The sequence below is a fragment of the Mesoplodon bidens genome (assembly GCF_964165515.1).
Source record: "Mesoplodon bidens genome assembly, chromosome: 4".
NCBI lineage: Eukaryota > Metazoa > Chordata > Mammalia > Artiodactyla > Ziphiidae > Mesoplodon > Mesoplodon bidens.
The window spans coordinates 36,310,001-36,336,233 of record NC_138160.1 but is presented as its reverse complement, the minus strand read 5'-3'; the positions used below and the strand labels follow the sequence as shown (position 1 = coordinate 36,336,233).

Genomic DNA, 26,233 nt, shown 5'->3' with positions numbered 1-26,233 from the left:
TCGTTGTGGTGTGTGGGCTTCTCATTGTGGCGGCTTCTCTTGTGGAGCATGGGCTCTAGGCACGTGGGCTTCAGTAGTTGTGGCACACAGCTCAGTAGTTGTGGTTCATGGGCTCTGGAGCACAGGCTCAGTAGGTGTGGTGCACGGGCTTAGTTGCTCCGCGGCATGTGGGATCTTCCCGGACCAGAGCTCAAGCCCGTGTACCCTGCCTTGGCAGGCAGATTCTTAACCACTGCACCACCAGGGAAGCCCCGAATATACCATTCTTTTTTGGCAGTTTGTGGGCTCTAAACTAGCATTTCCCATCTGGGCTGGTTATTTTCTATTTGGTTCCTCTCACCTAGCGGATCTGTTCTAGGTTTTCTCTTTCCCGCACCTCAGGAGGCTGGTCTGCTGTGGGCTGAATCTCCAGGCTCCCTTCCTGGCTGACTCCCCACTGCATTTGAACAACAGAGATTAGAAGGTTGAAAGAAAGGTCGGGGGATGACTTCCCCACAATCCCGGTTCGCTGGCAGAGCCTGTCCCTACAGGACCCTTGCTTCTATCATGTGGCCCCTCCTCCCAGAATGACAGTAATACAGTTTCTTCCCACTGCTGCTCCAGGTCTAGGGGTGGTAACAGCCTCCCTGTGGCTTGGGTCTGAGTGCCCCAGCATGGCTCGTTGGTGACGTTAACCCCACCCATGCTTCCTGTATCTCCCCTTATCCAAGTCTCTTGAACCTTCTGAGTTAAATTCTGTTTCTTGCTGGGACCCTGACTGACACATATATCATTTCAGATTCCACCATGTGTAATTTTACAACTATACTTTGGTGCTGAAGCTGCTAGACCAGAGGAAGGAAAGGCAAATCCCAAACATATAATATATTCATTCATTCAGTCTAGGTGAAAATGCTAACACCTATCTCCTGTTAAAGGCAGAGACAGCACTCCACTGTAAGAACCTCAGAATAACATAACAGGTAACAGGGAAACAGGTCTGCAAATTGCTTTTTTCAATAAACGTTTCACTTCTCAAATCAAAGGATACTTACAAAGGCTAGTGGTCACTTTTGTTGAAGTCTTTTTCTATTGACTGTGGCTCCAAAACTGTAACCATTTTCATGCCAGAGCTGATTTGATATAATTAATCAGCTTAATAAGATTGTTTGGGAGGTTCTCCTGGCCTAATAAAAGGCCCTAAGATTGTGTTCCAGAGAAAGAAACACCAGAAATAAGAATTTTAATATACTTCAAAAAAAAAAAAAGGTTAACAGTAACAACTGGCCCATTTGATAGCTAATTTGTGCTAAAAGTCAATAGATTAGTAATACAATCTTATATTTACTGAAGATTAGCAGTGTGGCTATAAAGGCTGAGGTCAAAGAATACTGCTGTTAATTTTCAATGAATTTGCTTAATAATCAACTACTAATGACTACATCCCCATTTCCTTGTAAGGACCCAGGATCCTGAAAGTCTAGGGAAAAATCTGCTGGTATCACCCAGGTGAACTCAGGTCAGGGTGAGATTTCTTAAAAAGATCTATGAATCCAATAGGTTCTTATCTAAAGGAAAATAACTTTTCAGACTGACCAATGTCACCAATGATGTCAATAGCCAACAGACGTCAACATTACATTGCACAAGACAGTCTATGAAGTCTGGCTAGAATAAATAGGCAATCTATGGCTCAATCTAGGGATGATCAAACATTATTTTTCTATGAAAAATGAGGTGAACAAAGGATTATATATTGGCAACTTGTTTAACCTTTTGCTCCCAAGAAGTATGGTAGAGTGAGTAAAACCAGAAAAACCTTAGTCAAATGTTACCTTCGCCTTTCTTACTTTCATTAATGTAAGTTTACTTCGCTAAGCCCCATTTTTATCATCGAAAATATAGGAAAAAATATTCATTTCCGGGCTTCCCTGGTGGCGCAGTGATTGAGAATCTGCCTGCCAGTGCAGAGGACACAGGTTCGAGCCCTGGTCTGGGAAGATCCCACGTGCCGCGGAGCAGCTGGGCCCGTGAGCCACGGCTACTGAGCCTGCGCTCCGCAACAAGAGGGGCCGCAACAGTGAGAGGCCCGCGCACCGCGATGAAGAGTGGCACCTGCTCGCCGCAACTAGAGAAAGCCCTTGCACAGAAATGAAGACCCAACACAGCCAAATAAATAAATAAATTTACTTATAAAAAAATATTCATTTCCCTCATTTCAAAGATTTCTTCAGTTATGAGATGCCACATCTCACTTAGAAATGACATTTGGGAAAGAAAAAAGAGAAAAACATTACCACGGTATCAATTATATGTATCAATTACACAGTGAATCCTGACTTCAAAAATATTAAACTGGATAAAATATGGCTTAGAATCTAGGAAACAGGACAAGGTTATCCATCTCATTGAGTGTGTCACACGGAGTGAATAACAAAGAACATGAAAAGCCCGTCATGGCTTCGGCTCCAGAGCAAGTTCTCAGTCAATGTGGATGTTATACTGTTAGCACTAGTATAAGTATGAAGAAGGAGAAGCATCCATTGAGGCTTCTGCTTACTACATTTCAGTTCAAAATACCATGAATTTTGGAGGTAAATATATTGTATAGAGACTGTTCCCTTAGCTTTAGAGATGATCTATACAGATGGTGTGACAAAGTTAAGTGACTTATCAAAGCTCTCTAAATAACCACAGAATCAAAACTAGAACACAGACCTAATTATTTGTCCAATTAATAATAAAATAATAATAATAGTAATAATAATAATATAGCAAGTGCTTGCTATGTTCCAGGCACTAACTGCTTTATATATAGTATTACTGAGTTACTGTAGCAATCCAACACAACAGTGTAATAGGTACTATTGTCCCATTTTACAGAAGAGGAAGCCGAGGACCACACAGGATAAGAGAGTCTCACAGAGGCACACTTTTGGTCAGAGTCAGAGCTCTGAGTCAAACACAGGGCTGCCTGATTCCAAAGTCTGGATTCTTCTCATTGACCTAATGCCTCCTACTTGGCTTTTCACTTGCTCCTTCTTGGACTGTTTTGCTGGAAGTCTTACCTTTTTAACAAAACTATTCCACAAGAGCAAGGACAATGTTACCTATTTCTTTTGAATATGCATGGCGCAGGACTGAGCTCTGGGTAGATGCTCAAAAGATGTTTGCTAAGTATATGACAGCACTTTAATAAAAGAATTATTACTTGTAAAAGCAAAAAAACCTTAAGCACTGAAGTACTTGAAATGAACAAACTGTGGACAATATTGCTCAAGTAATGACTTGTACTGGGATGCCATCCCTTTTAGAAAATGCTTCCTTGCTTTTTTAATCACTCTTGATTCATCAGTCCAAGGACTGGGCTTGAATAGAAATTCTCATCAGCTCTAAAAAGCAGAATTCTAGCATTTTCTCCTGCTGGTCCTATGCTGGTCTCCTTCTCCTTCTAGTCAACAGCTGTTGACTGTTAAAGAAAGTCCTCCTTTCTTTAACAGCCAACGACTTCCAATACACATGCTCAAAATGCCTCAAGGCAGGGAAAGCCTGAGAGGCGTATAGGTGAAATCTGACTGTCCTTGAAAACAGGGAAACCACTTCCAACTGGTACAGGTGACCCAGTTTTATAACCTGAGCAATTCTTAGCTGAAAGGGGCAGGGCTAACTAATGCCTCTTTTCTTTTCATGTTTAAAGAGGATTAATCGATTTTGAGTTTATTTTTGTGTATGGTGTTAAAGAATGTTCTAATTTCTTTTTTTTTTTTTTACATGTAGCTGTCCAGTTTTCCCAGCACTATTTATTGAAGAGACTGTCTTTCCTCCATTATATAGTCTTGCCTCCTTTGTCATAGATTAATTGACCATAGGTGCATGGGTTTATTTCTGGGCTTTCTAGCCTGTTCCATTGATCTATATTTCTATTTTTGTGCCAGCACCATACTGTTTTGATGACTATAGCTTTGTAGTATAGTCTGAAGTCAGGAAGCCTGATTCCTCCAGCTCTGTTTTTCTTTCTCAAGATTGTTTTGGTTATTCAGGGTCCTTTGTGTCTCCATACAAATTTTAAGGTTTTTTGTTCTAGTTCTGTGAAAAATGCCATTGGTAATTTGATAGGGATTGCATTGAATCTGTAGATTGCCTCTGGTATTTTAATCATTTTGACAATATTGATTTTTCCAATCCAAGAACATGGTATATCTTTCCATCTGTTTGTGTTATATTCAATTTCTTTCATTACCATCTTATAGTTTTCAGAGTACAGGTCTTTGGTCTCCTTAGGTAAGTTTATTCCTAGGTATTTTATTCTTTTTGATGCGATGGTAAATGGGATTGTTTCTTGAATTTCTCTTTCTGATCTTTCGTTGTTAGTGTATAGAAGTGCACCAGATTTCTGTGTATTAATTTTGTAACCTGTAACTTTACCAAATTCATTGATGAGCTCTAGTAGTTTTCTAATAACACCTTTAGGATCTTCTGTGTATAGTATCATGTCATCTGCAAACAGGACAGTTTTACTTCTTCTTTTCTAATTTAGATTCCTTTTACTTCTTTTTCTTCTCTGATTGCCACAGCTAAGACTTCCAAAACTATACTGAATAAAAGTGGTGAGAGTGGACATCCTTGTCTTGTTCCTGATCTTAGAGGAAATGCTTTTAGCTTTTCACTGTTGAGTATGATGTTTGCTGTAGGTTTGTTGTATATGGCCTTTATTATGTTGAGGTATGTTCCCTCTGTGCCCACTTTCTGGAGAGTTTTTATCATAAATCGGTGTTGAGCTTTGTCAAAAGCTTTTTCTGCATGTCTTCAGATAATATGAGACTGTACACTATAAAACTCTTAGAAAAAACATAGGCAGAACACTCTCTGACATAAATCGCAGCAATATCTTTTTCAGTCTGTCTCCCAGAGCAATGGAAATAAAAACAAAAATAAGCAAATGGGACCTAATTAAACTCAAAACCTTTTGCACAGCAAAGGAAACCATAAACAAAATGAAAAGACAACCCACAGAATGGGAGAAAATATTTGCAAATGATGTGACCAACAAGGGATTAGTCTCCAAAATTTACAAACAGCTCATGCAGCTTAATATCATCAAAACAAACAACCCAATCAAAAATTGGGCAGAAGACCTAAACAGACATTTCTCCAAAGAAGACATACAGATGGCCAAGAGGCACATGAAAAGATGCTCAACATCACTAATTATTAGAGAAATGAAAAACAAAGCTACAATGAGATATTACTTTACACCAGTCAGAATGGCTATCATCAAAAAATCCACAAACAATAAATGCTGGGGAGGGTGTGGAGAGAAGGGAACCCTCTTGCACTGTTGATGGGAATGTAGATTGGTACAGCCACTATGGAGAACAGTATGGAAGTTCCTTAAGAAACTAAAAAAAAAGCTAACATATGATCCTGCAATCCCAATCCTGGGCATATACCCAGAGAAAAACATGGTCCAGAAGGACACATACACCCCAATGTTCACTGCAGTGCTGTTTACAATAGACAAGACATGGAAGCAACCTAAATGTCCATCGACAGAAGAATGGATAAAGAAGATGTGGTACATATATACAATGGAATATTACTCAGCCATAAAAAGAATGAAATAATGCCATTTGCAGCAACATGGATGGACCTAGATATTGTCATACTGAGTGAAGTAAGTCAGACAGAGAAAGAGAAATATCATATATCACTTATGTGCGGAATCTAAAAAAAATGCTACAGATGAGCTTATTTACAGAACAGAAACAGACTCACAGGCTTAGAGAATGAACTTATAGTTATGGAGGGTGGGGAGGGATAGTTAGGGAGTTTGGGATTGACAGGTGTACACTGCTATATTTAACATGGATAACCAACAAGGACCTACTGTACATCACAGGGAACTCTGCTCAATGTTATGTGGCAGCCTGGATGGGAGGGGAGTCTGAGGGAGAATGGATACATGTATATGTATGGCTGAGTCGCTTTGCTGTGCACCTGAAACTATCACAACATTGTTAATTGGCTATACTCCAATATAAAATAAAAAGTTAAAAAAAAATAAAACAAAATGGATAACCAACAGGGACCTATTGTATAGCACAGGGAACTCTGCTCAATATTCTGTAACAACCTAACTGGGAAAAGAGTTTGAAAAAGAATAGATACATGTATATGTATAACTGGATCACTTTGTTGTACACCTGAAACTAACACAACACTGTTAATCAACTGTACTCCAATATAAAATAAAAAGTTAAAAAAAAATAAAGAGGATGAAGGCCCTTTTGAGATGCAGACCCAGAATATAAGATAAGAATTTCCAAAAGACTCTCTTGGGAGGGTGCTGTGATTGAAGTCCTCAGCATCCTTGCCCTGGCCTGGAGAAGATTTCACATTCTTTAGAAGAATGTATTGCTCATACTTAAGACCGGGGTAGGAGGCTCAGCTAACATGGGCTCTTTACCTGTATTCAACTCTTCTGCATTTCCTCCTTGAAACTGCGCCCTTTCTTCCCTCCTGCCTGGCAAGGCAAGCCCACTTCCCACTAAAGAAAGGGCACAAAATCTGGTGAATTGGACCAGGGCCCGTAGTCAGCCACAACCAGGTTGTGTTACTTCCCAGCCCAGATTAATAATATCATCCAGCCTGGACAATGTATCAGAACTATTGCTTTCTGAGTTAGTCTAAGCTTTGCAGGGTAGCTCCAAAAGACAATCCCATGTTCATTACAACTCAGCTAAAACAAATGACCATGATGTTTAACAGAGCTATGGGTCTCATTTAAAAACATGTAAGAGATTTGCAAACACATAATCCAATTTTATGGTTTTTCCAATCACTGCTGTGTATACATTCAGTGTATATGTTTAATGTAGCCATAATGCTTTCCCAAAGCTCCCCCTTTTCTTTTATCGCATTCCCTTTCATTCTAAGCACAGACAGACCTGCCCTTTCTCAGTCCTAATAAATTTCCTGTTGGAACATTTATAACAGTTTCTGATATCTTCCCCCAGATAGCCACAAGGCTCTGTTCTGTTTCCTTCAGTTCACTGAGCAAATGTCACCTTATTGGGGAGGCATTCCCCTGACTATCCCATATAAAATCCTAACCCCTTGGCCCTATCCTGCTCCACCTATCCCCTTACCATGTTTTGTTTTTCCCATTGGCACTCATCTCTACCTGACACATCATATATTTGTTTACTGACTGTCTCCCTTCACTAAATGTAAGGAAGCACTTTGTTCTTTGTAGGATCTCTACTACCTGTAACAGTGACTACCTCGCTGTTAGTAACAGGTTTTCCATAAACATTTGTTAAATGCATTAACAGTCTTCATTTCACGTCATTGCCAAGATGTGACAGTGTAGTCTACCATGTTTTAGGTAAAAATACATCTCTTTTAGCCACTTCACTACTTAAAAATCTAGAATGGATTGTATCTCTGCCTCCCACACAAGTATTTTTTAAAGCAAATCATTTGCTTATTTTACCAGTACATTTCATATTTTGACACCATACCCATTTCTGAATGAGATCATCCTCTTGAGTCAAAACAAGGTCAAAGGCATTTCCTCAAGTCTTTCAATAACGTTTATACTCATGTCATGGTAGGAAGATTTCCTTTTATTGCTTGGGCAGAAGGAGATACTTGGAACATAGCATGAGAAATATTAGATCCATACCTGAGCTGGAGAGTTCTGTTATAGAGACCTTGGTAATCACAAACTATAGTTAGGCAGAGCCCGAGGTACCACACCAAGCAGCAAGGGTACACCTTGTAATCAAAACTCCCACGTACCAGAACACACTGTACGTTTCTTGTCATGTTCTCCTCTTCCAGTTAAACACCCCCTGAATCTGATCATTTTCCTGCCTTACTGTTTCTTCCTTAGATCAGGAACTGACCACATGTGGAAAACATGAATGCTAGATGTTTTAAAAAACACTGAGTTTAAAATACACAATTAGCGGGTTCCTCCAATTAGTAAAAGAAATTTGGATACAGGGATGGGTATCCTGTACCAGTGGGATGAATTCATTCGTATCACCTTATGTTAACATTATAATCTGGGTGAAGATAATGCTGCATGGAGATAGGAAGAGAGATAGTGAGGATATTTGGTCTGACTTAAACACAAATCAATTATGAACCATTATTCAAGTTCCAAATAACTTATTTAGTAGGCATAGTGTTCAAGTATGAGAAGGCAAATTAATGGAAATCTACCATTTCCAATTGATTGACATTATGCAATCATGTGGTATAAAAAGAAACAGAAGCTTCTGAATCCTGAAGCAAAATGTACATTGATGGCATCCTTAATTTTCTGAGCCTTCAATTGGAAAACATTTAAAATTTTGTCTCTGATTTCTCTTACTTATTCCAAAAATCTTGAAAGTTGCCAAAAGAGTATAATTTTGACATTTTACTCAGTAATAATTTTGTGCCTATATTGTTCTATGCCTACATTGTTGAAAATTTCAGCTTAGTGTCTGAATCACTGAGATTTATCATAAATTTTGCTACAAACTCTATTCCCTGCACCTCAGTGTCTTGTCCTATAAAACATGAGAAGCAGACTTGAAGATCTGAGATCCCGCTTTTATGAATCTTACTCCCACCTGCTGAGTTTTTATACACATGCACCGATGGACAAGCAACACTACTGTTTGTAAGAAGTCTGGACAAATGGTTTAAGGGTGATTTCCATGATGACACATCCTTCTAGACTGGTCAGTTTGCTAGCATTAACATGACATATGGAAAAGCTGCTGTGAGGCTTAGCAAAATCACCCATTTGCCAAACACGGTGATTACAGGATCTCTCTTGAAGCATTCTGTCAGTATAGCTTGCCCATGAGCTTATTTTGAAAACTTTGTCTTCAAGGCCGGTTTTTTTTTTTTTTTTTTTGGTCACTTGAAAACCACACACAAAAAGCTGTTGAGTTTACAAATTCTGGCCACTTTTCTTAGTCTAGAGCAGTGGTTCTCAACCAGGAAGATTTTCTCCCTTGGGTGGCATTTGACAAGGTCAGGGACATTTTTGGTTGTCTCATGTTGGGGGGAGGTGTGTTGCTGGCATCTAGTGTGAAAAGACTAGGGATGCTGCTAAACGTCCTATCATGGAGGCAAAGCAGCCTCCACACTAAGGACGTATCTGACCTAAAACATCAATAATGCCAAGATGGAGAAACCCAAGTCTAGAAAGAGAAGCTTTAGATGGATGGTAGCCCAGCCAAGTTAGGCAAGTAAGAATTAAATTCTTGGGGCAACCCTTGTTTTTCTCAAGTCTCAAGGACATTCTTCATACTCGTTTAGGGCTTAAATGAGTGTTTAGGGGAAGCTCAGATATTAATGCAGTGAGGGAAAAGTTAATGTAGAAGCAGTTTGTACTAAATTGTTTCTTGGATGCCCTTTTACCTTTGCCTTTTGCAACAGATGACACCGCAATTAATTTAACCTTCTCTTAATGGTTTTAAGATATCATTGTTATGGATGTCAGTTGTTAATCCTTGTAATTGCTTTATGTACTGAGACAGAAACAGTGGTTCAAGCAAAGTGTTTACTTCACTGAAGTTCTTGTGGCCTTAGTAGTTAAGTGAAGCTTGCTACTTTGAGCTCCCTGCCTTCAAAGTCACCAGACATAGAGAGTGAGCATTTCTTGAAGAAGTAGAATGAAATCAAGTAGGTCTGACATACACTTTCTCACCCATTTCATAGGCTGTGAACTCGCCAACGAATCTGGACTTGCAGAGATAAGCCAGTAAATGTGCAAACTCAGTTTTTTACATGATTTTTGATATTAACTAATCAAGTGCTGACTATTAACCATGCTCTGAGCGGCTAAGTGCTTTTCATGCATTATTTAATTCCATCCTCATAACAACCCTACCAGATAGGTCCAAGTATTTATCCCCATTTCACAGACACAGGAGGCTGAGGCAGAGAGACACTGAATAATTTGCCTAAATGACAGAACCCAGATTTGAAGCCAGACAGTCTGACCCGAGAGCTTTGTTTTAACCACAACTCCAGAGGCTGCAAAATGATAGCCTGTGGGCTAAGCATGGCCCAGAGATATGTTTTGCTTGACTCACATAACATATGTAACTTTGGAATCACTGTCTGAAGTTAGGCAGCTTGTGCCTGGTGCAAAGGCTCAGCCACAGGGCGAGCAAAATCCAGGCCCCACTTGACTTGCATAGCCATGGGCACCGGCATGAAGGAAGGGATGCCATTTTCTAATTTGGAAAAAGGAGCCAGATGAGCTAGGGGCAACTCTGGTTGTCTATAATTTCGGTTCTTTGCATGAAATTCCAAATTTATGTCTTCTCAGGGACGGGAAGGGAATAAAATAGAGGAAAGAAGGGGCTTCCTTGGTGGCGCAGTGGTTGAGAGTCTGCCTGCTGATGCAGGGGACACGGGTTCGTGCCCCGGTCCGGGAAGATCCCACATGCTGCGGAGCGGCTGGGCCCATGAGCCATGGCCGCTGAGCCTGCGCGTCCGGAGCCTGTGCTCCGCAACGGGAGAGGCCACAACAGTGAGCGGCCCGTATACAGGAAAAAAAAAAAAAAAAAAAAAAGGAAAGAGGGAAGGAGAAAGGAAAAAAGGAAGGAAGGAGGAGAGAGACACAGGGAGGGAGGGGGGAGTTAGAATCAGTATTCCTCTGTGGTGACAATTTTTCTAGAAGGGACATGTGCTTTCCTGTGAGCAACTGGCTCACTTCACACATTTCTGTTACCTACCAAGATGCCATAGGCTTTCCAAGTTTGTGACCTCTTTATTCCGTTACGCTTCTGCGTTTTGTTTTAAAAATCCCCTCTCGAAAATGGGTCCACTCACAGCTCTTCAGCTAAGTTTTAGCCCCCTCTGCAGAGGAGCAAAAAGCAAGTCCAGCTCCTGAGCTGAGAAGCAGGGTGGATTCTGTTTTCCTTTGCAGGCTGAAATTCTTGCTTTTTAGGACACACTGTTCTCTTGAGGCTCTATGCCTGGCAGCCAAAAACAAACAAAAAAACCCCCCAACTTTGTGTGTGGGCAGCCAGGTGTGGGGCAAGGACTTAGGCATCTCATAACTGCTTCCTTATCAAGGTGCAAACTGCCACATGAGTGTCTACATTTTGGAGGCATCACTATCCCTTCTCCTTACACCTCAGTAGGCCTCACCCAGGCCTGGAGCTTGAGGACAATCAACAAAGAGCCGTGGGAATGGTGACTGGAAGATAAAGGTTACTGCTGACTGAACAATAGTCATCTGGGGGGCGCCAGACATTCCCTGCCTCACCTAGCATTCCAGCGTATGTCACAGCTGTCTCTGCCAAGCTGACGTGATCCAGTGGTTCCTAGTGGTCTCCCCAGGCTCTTATCAAAGGATCTGCTAGCTGGTCTACCGAGACACCTGTTGCCAATACAGTAAGTGGCTAGGAGACCTGGAGCGTCACCACCCTTCCCTACAGCTGTCTGACGACATCAAGCAGTCACCACTCCTCACTGGCATGTGCCATGTTTTACCATGGAAGCCAGAAGGAAATCATTCTGTCCACTGGATCTATCTTGTACCAGGAGATTAGAAAGGGATAATAACTTTTATCAAATTCACTGGAAACAAGGGAAAGCAAGATCAGTAAGAGTTTGGACCAGAGATTTTCAACCTTTCCATGCATCAGAATGACCTCTCGAAAAAGAAACTGTAAATTGCCTATTTAATAACAATTCTCCCCTACTTCTGTACCTATAGAACACATTTTTATGCAGTTGTCAACGTGCTCAGCTTAAAACAAACCAAAAACCTCCACATTTTCCAGGTTCTTCCCTTGCAGAAAGAAATGGCCCTATGATGCTGACTAATGAGATATAAGTTGAAGTCACCAAGTAGGGCATTTAAGAAGAAAACAACCTTGGCTGGATTCTCCATTTACCTTTTATCCTTCACCCTTCAAATTCTTGCCTTGAAACATGGTGCCTGGATCTCCTGCAGCTATTTTGTGAGCATGAGGAAGAAGGCAACATGGTAAGGATTATGGATTAGAAAGCTAGAAGAAGCTGATGACATTTGCTAATAGAGACTATAATACTTTTGGCATGGGAACTTTGCAATTTACTTGATTTTTGTGAGTCTCAGTTTTCTGAAGGATTATATTACTTCCCTTGCAGTGTCTTTATTGGGATTTAAATGAGATAATGTGTGTGAAATTGCCTCACACTGACTAATATGAATTGGTTAATCCAGTCAACAAATAAATCATTCCTTTCTCCCTTCTAATCAGATCTCCAGACTCAAGGAGAAAGTAAGCCATTCTTGCTTGCTACTGGCTAACACTTTCAAAGCGGGCCTCTGTATAAAGTGTTTGTATAAAGTGTTTTTTGACTTGGTGTCAACTGGCACAGATACTACTGAGTAAACAAGACTCCAGGCAAATGAAAGAGATTCTCTTCAAGGTGAGTAGCAGGAAACCAAGGTAAGTAGCAGATGGGGCCTTGCCAGGCTGAACTAGAGGGAAGGTGTGGCCTGGCTCAGTAGGGAACCTAAGAGTATCTGAGATACAGCAACCATCAGGAAATTTCCTAAATCCCCTTAGAGCCCAAGATATTTGTCCCCCAGGAAATCATGGCAAAATGGAAAAGCAAACAAGAAGAACCATCCACTCATGACTTCAGGGCCTGAATACCTGACACCAAGAGGGGGCCTGCCATTCCTCCCCACAACTACAGGCACACACATTATTTTGACACCGATGTGCATGCGAGTCACCAGTGAATAGTGACTTTTCCAGTGTTTTCCACTTTACAAAAAATTATACAGGAGCTTCAAAATGGTGGAAAAGTAAGTGGAGATCACCTTCCACCCCACAAATACATCAGAAATACATCTACATGTGGAACAACTCCTACAGAACACCTACTGAACGCTGGCAGAATACCTCAGATCTCCCAAAAGGCAAAACACTCCCCCACGTACCTGGGTAGGGCAAAAGAAAAAAGAAAAAACAGAGACAAAAGAATAGGGACAGGACCTGCACCAGTGGGAGGGAGCTGTGAAGGAGGAAAGGTTTCCACACACTAGAAGCCCCTTCACGGGCGGAGACTGCAGGTGGTGGAGGGGGGAGCTTCAGTCATGGAGGAGAGCGCAGCAACGGGGGTGCGGAGGGCAAAGCGGAGAGATTCCCGCACAGAGGATCGGTGCCGACCAGCACTCACCAGCCCGAGAGGCTTGTCTGCTCACCCGCCGGGGCGGATGGGGGCTGGGAGCTGAGGCTCGGGAGAGGACTGGGGTTGGCTGCGTGAACACAGCCTGCAGGGGGCTAGTGTGCCACGGCTAGCCGGGAGGGAGTCTGGGAAAAGTCTGGACCTGCCTAAGAGGCAAGAGACCATGTTTCGGGGTGCCCGAGGAGCCTGTAGGCAGCCTGCCACTGCCAGGGTCCCGTGATCCAGGGACAACTTCCCCAGGAGAACGCACGGCGCGCCTCAGGCTGGTGCAATGTCACGCTGGCCTCTACCGCCGCAGGCTCGCCCCGCATCCGTACCCCTCCCTCACCCCGGCCTGAGTGAGCCAGAGCCCCCAAATCAACTGCTACTTTAACCCCATCCTGTCTGAGCGAAGAACAGACACCCTCAGGGGACCGACACGCAGAGGCGGGGCCAAATCCAAAGCTGAAACCCGGGAACTGTGTGAACAAAGAAGAGAAAGGGAAATCTCTCCCAGCAGCCTCAGGAGCAGCGGATAAAATCTCCACAATCAACTTGATGTACCCTGCATCTGCGGAATACCTGAATAGACAACGAATCATCCCAAATTGAGGCGGTGGACTTTGGGAGCAACAACATATTTTTTTTTCCCTTTTTCCCTTTTTGTGAGTGTGTATGTGTATGCTTCTGGGTGTGATTTTGTCTGAATAGCTTTGCTTTTACCATTTGTCCTAGGGTTTTGTCTGTCCGTTTTTTCTTTTCTTTTTTTTTTTTAGTATAGCTTTTAGCACTTGTTATCCTTGGTGGATTTCTTTTTTGGTTTGGTTGCTCTCTTCTTTCTTTCCTTTTTTTATTGCTTAAAATTTTTTTTTATTTTTAATAATTATTTTTTATTTTAATAACTTTATTTTATTTTACTTTATTTTTCTTTCTTTCTTTTTTTCTCCCTTTTATTCTGAGCTGTACTGATGACAGGGTCTTGGTGCTCTGACCAGGCATCAGGGCTCTGCCTCTGAGGTGGGAGAGTTGAGATCAGGACACGGGTCCACAAGAGAGCTCCCAGCTCCACGTAATACCAAATGGTGAAAATCTTCCAGAGATCTCCAGCTCAACACCAACACCCAGCTTCACTCAACGACCAGCAAGCTACGGTGCTGGACACCCTATGCCAAACAACTAGCAAGACAGGAACACAGCCCCACCCATTGGCAGAGAGGCTGCCTAAAATCATAATAAGGTCACAGACACCCCAAAACACACCACCAGACGCAGACCTGCCCACCAGAAAGACAAGATCCAGCCTCATCCACCAGAACACAGACACTAGTCCCTTCCAACAGGAAGCCTACACAACACACTGAAACAACCGTAGCCACTCGGGGCAGACACCAAAAACAACGGGAACTACGAACCTGCACCCTGTAAAAAGGAGACTCCAAACACAGTAAGTTAAGCAAAATGAGAAGTCAGAGAAACACACAGCAGATGAAAGAGCAAGGTAAAAACCCACCAGACCAAACACATGAAGAGGAAATAGGCAGTCTACCTGAAAAAGAATGCAGAATAATGAGAGTAAAGATGATCCAAAATTTTGAAATAGAATGGAGAAAATACAAGAAATGTTTAATAAGGACCTAGAAGAACTAAAGAGGAAACAATGATGAACAACACAATAAATGAAATTAAAAATTCTCTACAAGGAATCAATAGCAGAATAACTGAGGCAGAAGAATGTATAAGTGACTTGGAAGATAAAATAGTGGAAATAACTACTGCAGAGCAGAATAAAGAAAAAAGAATGAAAAGAATTGAGGACAGTCTCAGAGACCTCTGGGACAATATTAAACACACCAACATTCAAATTAGAGGGGTCCCAGAAGTAAAAGAGAAAAAGAAAGGGACTGAGAAAATATTTGAAGAGATTATAGTCGAAACCTTCCCTAATATGGGAAAGGAAATACTTAATCAACTCCAGGAAGTGCAGAGAGTACCATACAGGATTAATCCAAGGAAAACATGCCAAGACACACATTAGTCAAACTATCAAAAATTAAATACAAAGAAAAAATATTAAAAGCAGCAAGGGAAAAATAACACATAAGGGAATCCCTATAAGGTTAACAGCTGATCTTTCAGCAGAAACTCTGCAAGCCAGAAGGGAGTGGCAGGATATATTTAAAGTTATGAAAGGGAAAAAGCTACAACCAAGATTACTCTTCCAAGCAAGTATCTCATTCAGATTCGATGGAGAAATTAAAACGTTTACAGACAAGCAAAAGCTAAGAGAATTCAGCACCACCAAACCAGCTTTACAACAAATGCTAAAGGAACTTCCCTAGGCAGGAAACACAAGAGAAGGAAAAGACCTAAAATAACAAACCCAAAACAATTAAGAAAATGGTAATAGGAACACACATATCTATAATTACCTTAAATGTAAATGGATTAAATGTTCCAACCAAAAGACACAGACTGGTTGAATGGATACAAAAACAAGACCCATATATATGCTGTTTACAAGAGACCCAAGTCAGACCTAGGGACACATACAGACTAAAAGTGAGTGGATGGAAAAAGATATTCCATGCAATGGAAATCAAAAGAAAGCTGGAGTAGCAATTCTTATATCAGACAAAATAGACTTTAAAACAAAGACTATTACAAGAGACAAAGAAGGACACTACATAATGATCAAGGGATCAATCCAAGAAGAAGATAGCACAATTATAAATATTTATGCACCCAACAGAGGAGCACCTCAATACACAAGGCAAATGCTAACAGTGATAAAAGGCGGAACTGACAATAACACACTCATAGCAGGGAACTTTAACACCCCACTTTCACCAATGGACAGAGCATCCAAAATGGCAATAAATAAGGAAACACAAGCTTTAAATGATACATTTAACAAGATGGACTTAATTGATATTTATAGGACATTCCATCCAAAAACAACAGAATATATTTTCTTCTCAAGTACTCATGGAACATTCTCCAGGATAGACCATATCTTGGGTCACAAATCAAACCTTGGTAAATTTAAGAAAATTGAAATCGTATCAAGTATCTTGACTGACCATAACACTATGAGACTAGATATCAATTACAGGAAAGAATCCGTACAAAATACAAACACACGGAGGCTAAACAATACGCAACTTAATAACCAAGAGATCACTGAAGAAATCAAAGAGGAAATCAAAAAATACCTAGAAACAAATGACAATGAAAACACAATGACCGAAAACCTATGGGATGCAGCAAGAGCACTTCTAACAGAGAAGTTTATAGCAATACAATCCTACCTTAAGAAACACGAATCATCTCAAATAAACAACCTAACCTGACACCTAAAGCAATTAAAGAAAGAAGAACAAAAAATCCCCAAAGTTAGCAGAAGGAAAGAAATCATAAAAATCAGATCAGAAATAAATGAAAAAGAAATGAAGGAAATGATTGCAAAGATCAATAAAATTAAAAGCTGGTTCTTTGAGTAGATAAACAAAATGGAAAAACCATTAGCCAGACTCATCAAGAAAAAAAGGGAAAAGACTCAAATCAATAGAATCAGAAATGAAAAAGGAGAAGTAACCAGTCACACTGCAGAAATACAAAGGATCATGAGTGATCACTACAAGCAACTATATGCCAATAAAATGGACAACCTGGAAGAAATGGACAAATTCTTAGAAATGCACAACCTTCCAAGAAGAAATAGAAAATATAAATAGACCAATCACAAGCACTGAAATTGAAACTGTGATTAAAAGCCTTCCAAAAAAACAAAAGCCCAAGACAAGATGGTTTCACAGGTGAACTCCATCAAACATTTAGAGAAGAGCTAACACCTATCCTTCTCAAACTCTTCCAAAATATAGTAGAGGGTGGAACACACCCAAACTCATTCTACAAGGCCACCATCACCCTGATACCAAAACCAGACAAAGATGTCACAAAGAAAGAAAACTGCAGGCCAATAACACTGATGAACACAGATGCAAAAACCCTCAACAAAATACTAGCAAACAGAATCCAACAGCACTTTAAAAGGGTCATACACCATGACCAAGTGGGGTTTATCCCAGAAATGCAAGGATTCTTCAATATAGGCAAATTAATCAATGTGATACACCAGATTGACAAATCGAAGGAGAAAAACCATATGATCTCAACAGATACAGAAAAAGCTTCCGACAAAATTCAACACCCATTTATGATAAAAACCCTCCAGAAAGTAGGCATAGAGGGAGCTTACCTCAACATAATAAAGGCCATATATGACAAACTCACAGCCAGCATCGTCCTCAATGGTGAAAAACTGAAACCATGTCCACTAAGATCAGGAAGAAGGCAAGGTTGCCCACTTTCACCACTATTATTCAACATTGTTTTGGAAGTTTTAGCCACAGCAATCAGAGAAGAAAAAGAAATAAAAGGAATCCAAATCGGAAAAGAAGTAAAGCTGTCCCTGTTTGCAGATGACATGATACCATGCATAGAGAATCCTAAAGATGCTACCAGAAAACTACTAGAGCTAATCAGTGAATCTGGTAAAGTAGCAGGATACAAAATCAATGCACAGAAATCTCTTGCATTCCTATACACTAATGATGAAAAATCTGAAAGTGAAATTAAGGAAACACTCCCATTTACCACTGCAACAAAAAAGAATGAAATACCTAGGAATAAAACCTACCTAAGGAGTCAAAAGACCTGTATTCACAATACTATAAGAAACTGATGAAAGAAATTAAAGATGATATAAACAGATGGAGAGATATACCATGTTCCTGGACTGGAAGAATCAACACTGTGAAAATGACTCTACTACCCAAAGCAATCTACAGATTCAATGCAATCCCTATCAAACTACCACTGGCATTTTTCACAGAACTAGAACAAAAAACTTCATAGTTTGTATGGAAACACAAAAGACTCCAAAGAGCCAAAGCAATCTGGAGAAAGAAAAACAGAGCTGGAGGAATCAGACTCCTGGACTTCAGACTATACTACAAACTTACAGAAATCAAGACAGTATGGTACTGGCACAAAAACAGAAATATAGATCAATGGAACAGGATAGAAAGCCCAGAGATAAACACACACACATATGGTCACCTTATCTTTGATAAAGGAGGCAAGAATATACAATGGAGAAAAGACAGCCTCTTCAATAAGTGGTGCTGGGAAAACTGGATAGCTAAAGGTAGAAAAATGAAATTAGAACACTCCCTAACACCATACACAAAAATAAACTCAAAATGGATTAAATACCTAAATGTAAGGCCAGACACTATCAAACTTTTAGAGGAAAACATAGGCAGAACACTCTATGACATAAATCACAGCAAGACCCTTTTGGACCCACCTCCTAGAGAAATGGAAATAAAAACAAAGATAAACAAATGGGACTTAATGAAACTTCAAAGCTTTTGCACAGCAAAGGAAACTATAAACAAGACCAAAAGACAACCCTCAGAATGGGAGAAAATACTTGCAGATGAAGCAACCGACAGAGGATTAATCTCCAAAATTTACAAGCTGCTCATGCAGCTCAATATCAAAAAAACAAAAAACCCAATCCAAAAATGGGAAGAAGACCTAAATAGACATTCCTCTAAAGAAGATATATAGATTGCCAACAAACACATGAAAGAATGCTCAACATCATTAATCATTAGAGAAATGCAAATCAAAACTACAATGAGATATCACCTCGGACCGGTCAGAATGGCCATCATCAAAAAACCTATAAACAATAAATGCTGGAGAGGGTGTGGAGAAAAGGGAACCCTTTTGCACTGTTGGTGGGAATATAAATTGATACAGCCACTATGGAGAACAGTATGGAGGTTCCTTTAAAAACTAAAAATAGAACTACCATACAACCCAGCAATCCCACTACTGGGCATATACGCTGAGAAAACCATAATTCAAAAAGAGTCATGTACCACAATATTCATTGCAGCTCTGTTTACAATAGCCAGGACATGGAAGCAACCTAAGTGTCCATCGACAGATGAATGGATAAAGAAGATGTGGCACATATATACAAGGGAATATTACTCAGGCATAGAAAGAAACGAAATTGAGTTATTTGTAGTGAGTTGGATGGACCTAGAGTCTGTCATACAGAGTGAAGTAAGTCAGAAAGAGAAAAACAAACACTGTATGCTAACCGTATATATGGAATCTAAAAATAAAACAAAATGGTCATGAAGAACCTAGGGGCAGGACCGGAATAAAGACGCAGACCTACTAGAGAATGGACTTGAGGACATGGGGAGGGGGAAGGGTAAGCTGGGACAAAGTGAGAGAGTGGCATGGACATATATACACTACCAAATGTAAATCCAATAGCTAGCGGGAAGCAGCCGCATAGCACAGGGAGATGAGCTCGGTGCTCTGTGACCACCTAGAGGGGTGGGATAGGGAGGGTGAGAGGGAGACACAAGAGGTAGGGGATATGGGGATTTATGTATATGTGTAGCTGATTCACTTTGTTATAAAGCAGAAACTAACACACCATTGTAAAGCAGTTATACTCCAATAAAGATGTTAAAAAAAAAAGAAAAAAAATTATAGAATTCCACAGTTTCTCCTTTCTAACCAGCAGTTTCTTGGCACCCAGACCTGAGTCTGGTAACTTCCTTTTCTTTAAAGCAGACATCAGCACACTTTCATTGGCAAGGGCCAGAGAGTAAATATTTTCGGCTTTGTGGTCCATACGGCTTCCATTGCAAGTACTCAGCTCTGCTGCTGTAATGAGAACCCAGCCACTGATAACATAGAAAGGAATGGACGTGGCTGTGTTCCAATGAAATCCCATGCAAAAAGCAGGTGGCCTTTTTTGCCAAAAGTTTGGCCGTCTCTGCCTCAAAGGACACTGGAACCATGCAAAACCAGAGAAGAAACATTTGGGGAGACGAAAGACTCTCTCACCAATAATCATTACGTTGAAACAAGCCAGAGGGCTTGAAGTAAAACCAACAGAGGAAAGGGAAGGAGAGGGCAGAGGCAGACATTCCCACAACATGAGACACTGCCTATCATGCAAAGCCACAGACTCAAACGTTCCAAGCTTAATGCACATTGTGATAAGGAAAGGCAGAGAACGCCATCTGATTGCACAGAAGGGTTAAGATAAATAAATTCAAGTGAATAAAATAATCTGTAGACTATAGCATGGGGTTCCATACAAAGGTCAGGGAACCATTAGGAGTAGATGGGAAATACCAGCAAGAATTTCAGCCAAGGACAAAAGTAGGACAAGAGGCAGATAGGAGGTAAGAGGTTAGGGCAGGAACAGGACACGAGGCCCAAACAGATGCCCTCCAAACCTCAGAGGCCCCCTCCCTCCTGGTCCCAGCACCGCTTGGCGCTGGTGTCATTGCTCTGCTGTCTTCCTTACTCATATGCAAAGTGTTCATATGATGAAAATAACCTATGTGGGACGAAATGTGGAGAAAGTGAGGAAAATAGGGAATGCACTGGAGAAAAATTAGTCAGAGGAGGATCATCAGGCCTGGCGCAGCTTTCAGGAAGGCTGGTCTTTTGGCTTTTCCGTGGTTGTTACTGTCTCCTAGAAATGTACTTTTGTTTCAGTACTCTCCTTGCCCTGAATTCCATTCGAACTTCTTTCATAAATAACAGCCAACATTTACGAAATATTTACATCATGGCAAAGTTCTAAGCATGTTATGTATACATATGTTGATCTTCTCGATCCTCAACTCCGTGAGGTAGGTCCTATTATTGTTCTCATTGAAAAGATGAGGCAACTGAGTCACAAAGAAGTAATTTTTCCAGAGCTACACAGCTAAGGCGCAGCAAAGCTGAAACTGGAACCCAGACAGTCTGGCTCCAGCGTCTATGCTCTCGGCCATCATGTTTCCCCGAGTTCACCCAGCCTTCCTACTCCACATACCAAAAGCTAGCACCTCACACCACCAACTCCACTCCACCTTCCAGTGCACGTCAGTATGTATTTTTTCCATTTTCTTGAGAAAATGTAATACAACTTTCAGATACAATGACCAATTTATAGAAAATAAAGAGGACAGAAAGACATCTCCAAAGATACCATGGGGAAGCAATCAGCAAAATCCAGGCTCTAGTGAACTCTCCGGAACAAACAATTCAGTTTCTTCAACCAATAAATTGCAGATAGAGATAGAGGGAGAGAGAAGGAGAGAGATTTTGAACCTACAGATTAAAAGGAATTTAAAAGACTTGTAACCAATTGCAATATGTGGAAATTTGGAGCCTGACTCAAGCTATCAAAAATTATGACATGTACGAGATAATTGTAATTTGAACAGTATATGAATATTCAAGGAGTTAAAGAATTACTGTTAATTTTAAATATAATAGTGGTATTACGAATACATCTTAAAATGCGATCTTTTAAATAAATGAGGTGATAGATGTTAACTAGATGGAGGAATCCTTCTACAAGGTACACATATCAAATTATCATAATGCACACCTTATCTCACAATTTTATCAATTACACCTCAATAAATCTGGGGAAAAAGGAAAAAATTCTTATCTTTTAGAGACGTATACTGAAATATACTAATGAATGAAATGAAATGATGTCTGGATTTGCTTCCAAATAATATGGGAGGGGGAAATTAGGTGGGGCAGAGATGAAATAAGATTGCCATGAGTTGACATTACTGAAGCTGCATAATAGCTACTTGAAGTTCACTAAACTATTGTGCCTAATTTTATAAATGTTGAAAACTTTATATAACAAGAACTTTACAAAAGTTTGAAGGAAAGACATTCTAGGGCTTAAAAATAAGACGTCAGGCAAGGAGGAATTTCTACATTTATTGGTATTTCACCTGTATGTACATGCATAGTTTCTACCTCCTTCCGCAGCTGTTTTAAAGCTTAAGGGAAGGGTTTAGAGGAACTTCAAGTAGGGGAGTAAACTGTTCTTGTTACTGAAAGATAAGCCTGGGAAATGCTGGGATAACTTGCAACTTAGTTTCTTAATGAATGAATTTCTTGAATGTCACTCACATACTCTCAGCAATGAAGTATAACCCTCCATAACCCCCTCCAGTGCTTCCCCATGCTGCTGACAAGCTCAGGGTAGGAAGCGTAAGAAGGAAGAAAAATCACACCCAAAGGTCTCGGGATTGGAGGGTGAGAAGGAAATACTCAGCAGAGGGAAGTATGGAACATCTATACACACAGAGTGAAAGGCCATATGGTGTCATGGTCAAGTGACTGTCCCAAGAGAGCTAGGTTTCAATCTCAGGCCCACAACTAGTCAGCGGAGCAAGCCTAGAGGGTCAGTTAACCACTGTGGACCGCAACAGTTTTATCTGAAAATTGAAGGATTTGGATTAAAATTCCCAGGACAATCCATCATCTAAGAGGTAAAACTAAAGATTTATGCTCTTAAAAGCTGTCTTGAACACTAGACCCAGTTAGATTACCCAGTTCCAGTCTAACAAAAGCTGCTTTGAAAGGTTACCACTGAGCCACAGAGCCCTGGGTTTTTGGCAAGACAAGAAACCAGGTGAAATTAGTGAAGTCAGGAAGAAACTATGTTGAATAAGATGAAATGTAAAAAGTAATACGCCCTGCACTGGGATCAATGACTCAACTAAGGGGGTAAATTATGGATGAAAATGACGGGTGAGAATATATGCGTTTTTTTGTCAGGACACTGCTAACCCTGGGTATTCAGCCATCCACAGGTGCCAGTTGCCCTGAAGGCAATCTGTCCTTCAACAGCTGTAGTCAGTATTCTGTTGGACAAGGCATACCCCACACAAACCCACAGGCCAAATACGGCCTCAACTTCCAGGAACTAGGCTCCTACCTACAATGCCACGCATGGATTTCCATTTGGCATCCCCCAATCAGGCACAGCTCCAGACCTGCATCTCAGTACAGATGTATCCAACGTATCTGGCCTTAAGCTTTCTGCATGTCATCAGGTCTGCATCAAGACTTTAAGAAAAATAAATAAATTGGTCTCGTTTGCTATGTGACCTTCAAAGAGAACAAGTCATTGGAAATGAAGAAGCCTGGTATATTCAATTAGTTGACAATACTTTTGACCTGAAATGGCAGAAATCATTCACTTGTCAGAAAGAACTAATTCCCTCTGCTCAGAAAGCCTAATTATGTTTGTGCTTATGCTTCCCCTTCCAACACAAAGTACCTCTTCACAAAGCAGGGAGGCTTCCAGCTGTGTTGCCTCAGCTGGTCTTGACAAGAGAAGAAGTGAGACGCAGGAGCAGCCTGGCAGCCTCTCAATCTGCAATCTCTCTTTACCAAGGGCTAAATCACAGCCAGCCGGATACCGGCAGGTTTTCTTCCTTTCTTTTTTTCCCTTAATTAAAAGAAGGGCGTTCCCAAAGGATCAGGGCTACTGGAAGTAATTCGTAGAATTACTACTGGTGACTTAGCAGGCAGAGCTGCTGTCAAGAGTGGATCTGGGTCTGTGGTGAAGGGGAGTACAGACAGGATTGACTTCACCTTCAGGAAAGCTTCTGCCCCAAAACCAACCTGCAGCAAGAGATGAAATATTCACCATCATCTCCAGCAGAATGAAAACATACAGAGCTAACTACCTCCGAGATTCCTGAGCTCTACCTCCATCATCACTGCAAGCTAAGGCTTTCATGCTTCCTCTGCTGCAAGGGTTTCTTCCTGAAATTTGAAGATACGTACACAAGCCTCAGTTACCTACACGAATAGCTCTCTACTCCAATCCAAATGAACATACTACCTCATATGTCAGGGGTGGGCTAATTTTGAGGCCAGTACTTTTTTTTTTCTGATCTCGCAGTAACAGGGCAGTGACAAAAGGCTGTCCAGAGGAAAAACAAGAGATGGTGACAGGGCGGGCGGGGGTGGTGGTGGTGGTTATGTTTAATACAGGATGAATAATGTAAGGAAGACATGTTAATAAATAGAGTAACCGATATTAATAACCCACTAGGCTGGCAAGCAACAGGTGAGATGACTGTAATATTGGTGGAAAAAATTAGCTAATACATAATACATAAGTCTCTCAGGGGGGTAGGGAAGACAACTTTTACTCTTCAGCCATACCAGGTCACTCTCAAAGGAGTCTATTGCTGTATTCTTTTTCTGTGTGCACATCTCTCATTACATGCAAGGTGCCTAGAACATTCTATAAATACTTATGAGATAGATGGAGTGAACTGAATGTGTCAAGGGCACACCTTCCTTCTAGCTATTATTTTCCCTTCTCTTTCTTGCTTGTCTATAAAAGCAACAAGTACCTTATAAATGTCTCTGTCCTCCTCAAGAAAAGCAGGGGGAGGGGGGCAGAACTGGAAGGCATGTGACTTGGTTAGATGTGTCACTTAGTTCCATACATGTGAAAACAATAAAATGTAGATGCTAGCATACTGTCTCAGTGAGATGGCACTTATTCAGAAACAGAAACACGAAGGAATGGGAGCTTCCATCACCTATCTAAGGGGGATGTGAAATTGGAAACTTAATTCCAACCACTTACATGTCTGGCTCTGATAGCCAAGCATCGCTCCAGAAATAACACATTTTTACAGTGTAATTCACTCATCTATAAAAGACAGTGAGCAGAAGTAAATATCCAACATCAAGAAGATTCTCCTTTAGATTCTTAAATCCTGGGAGAGGAGGTCATCCACCCAAGGATCAGCTTGCTCTACATAGTTGTATTCAAGTCAGTTAGCTTTCTTACTTATCCCCCCATTCAGGCTAAGCTGTGCTTGAAGGTACAGAGATGTCTGTGACTGCCTCACAGCAAATTTCCAGAAGCCAGAGTGCCAAGCGAAGGCTTCAGATTCTAGGTTAGTTACATGGATGGTATGTCTCCTGGATTCTGCCACTTTCATGTATATCCATCCATGCTCGATGGTATTGGAGGAGTTTTAGACAAGAGAGGACATAAGGAGACATTTTTTTCCCCTAACAAGTCTTGAATAATGAGGGTCAGTTTCTAGATATTAGGAGTTTGAATAGGGCTCCATTCCTTCTTGAGCTACATTACTAGTACCCAGCAAGAGGGAGAACAGGGAGGCAGGAGCTTATGTTGAAAATGACCGTCCTGCCACTTCCAATCAGCCAGGGCATGGTTGCCAATAGTTCCAACAGGAAGAGAAGTGTAATGTCAGCCAGAGAGCCTTAAGGTTCAGTCTTGGTTTTGATGTTCCATTTAGTCCCTGTTGTTCCTTTTGACTTCCTAAAATACTTCAGTTACAGGGTTTATGGCAAGTTTGGCTGTGACAAGTAGAATTAAGTATATGCCGTCCTATGGGACTTAGATTCTCTCAAGCATCCATTAGAGCTCCTATTCCCTGCTGAAGTGAGGAATATTCCCAAGAGACTTGAAGGTTCACTTTCTGCCCTCTGAGAGCTCAGTGTCAGTCTCTTAAATGACCTCCCCATGTTGATTACGTAAAGCCATGTTCGTTGACCTCTAGACAGCTAGGCCTACCTCAGCCAAAAAACCATGATGGAAGAGTTCCAGAATGACTGTGGAATAGGCAAGATAATGAAAATTTGTCCACCCTGGTTGTATTTTACTGATATTATCATAGTTTCTTGGCAAATGAAAGCTGGAAGAAATAGTTCAAGCCTAATACATGTATAAAGTGTGTGTAAAACTGTTAACTGGGATATGTAGTACACAAAAGCAATGCTTTTAGAAATATCTCTTTTGCACTAAATTTATGAGCATTAGTAGACCCTAAAATGTTACTTTCTTTTCTGCTATCACTGTACATGCATCTCAGTAATAACAGATAATGCATGATGCTTCTAATTATGAGTTAGATTCCACCACAAAATCATTTATTATCAGATACCACAGTCCTCTTAGAAAGTCATATAGAAAGGTCTGAAACGATGTAGCTTATCAATCCATGTAAATACAAAAAGTGATTTTTAGGCACATAACCCTCTAAAGAAACAGGTTTCTAGTCTTTTTTTTTTAAATCAGAGCTGGAGAATGTTTAAATATTTTGGTAGTCATTTAAAAAAATACTTGAAAACCTAAAATGAACACAACATTGTTAAT

General features: G+C 40.7%; 1 protein-coding gene across 7 annotated transcripts in view; it reads right to left on the bottom strand.

Moving 5' to 3' along the window:
- The window catches only part of GHR (growth hormone receptor), a 283,050-nt gene that overhangs the window by 207,807 nt on the left and 49,010 nt on the right, over positions 1 to 26,233 (bottom strand). For 3 of the 7 annotated variants that reach the window (XM_081231813.1, XM_081231811.1, XM_081231812.1), the window contains one exon: positions 23,015 to 23,145. The exons of the other annotated variants lie outside the window; for them this stretch is intronic. In XM_081231813.1, the coding sequence (XP_081087939.1) occupies positions 23,015 to 23,030 (16 nt within the window). In that variant the 5' untranslated portion in view covers positions 23,031 to 23,145. The remainder of the gene's footprint in view (positions 1 to 23,014; positions 23,146 to 26,233) is intronic. 7 annotated transcript variants of the gene reach the window in all.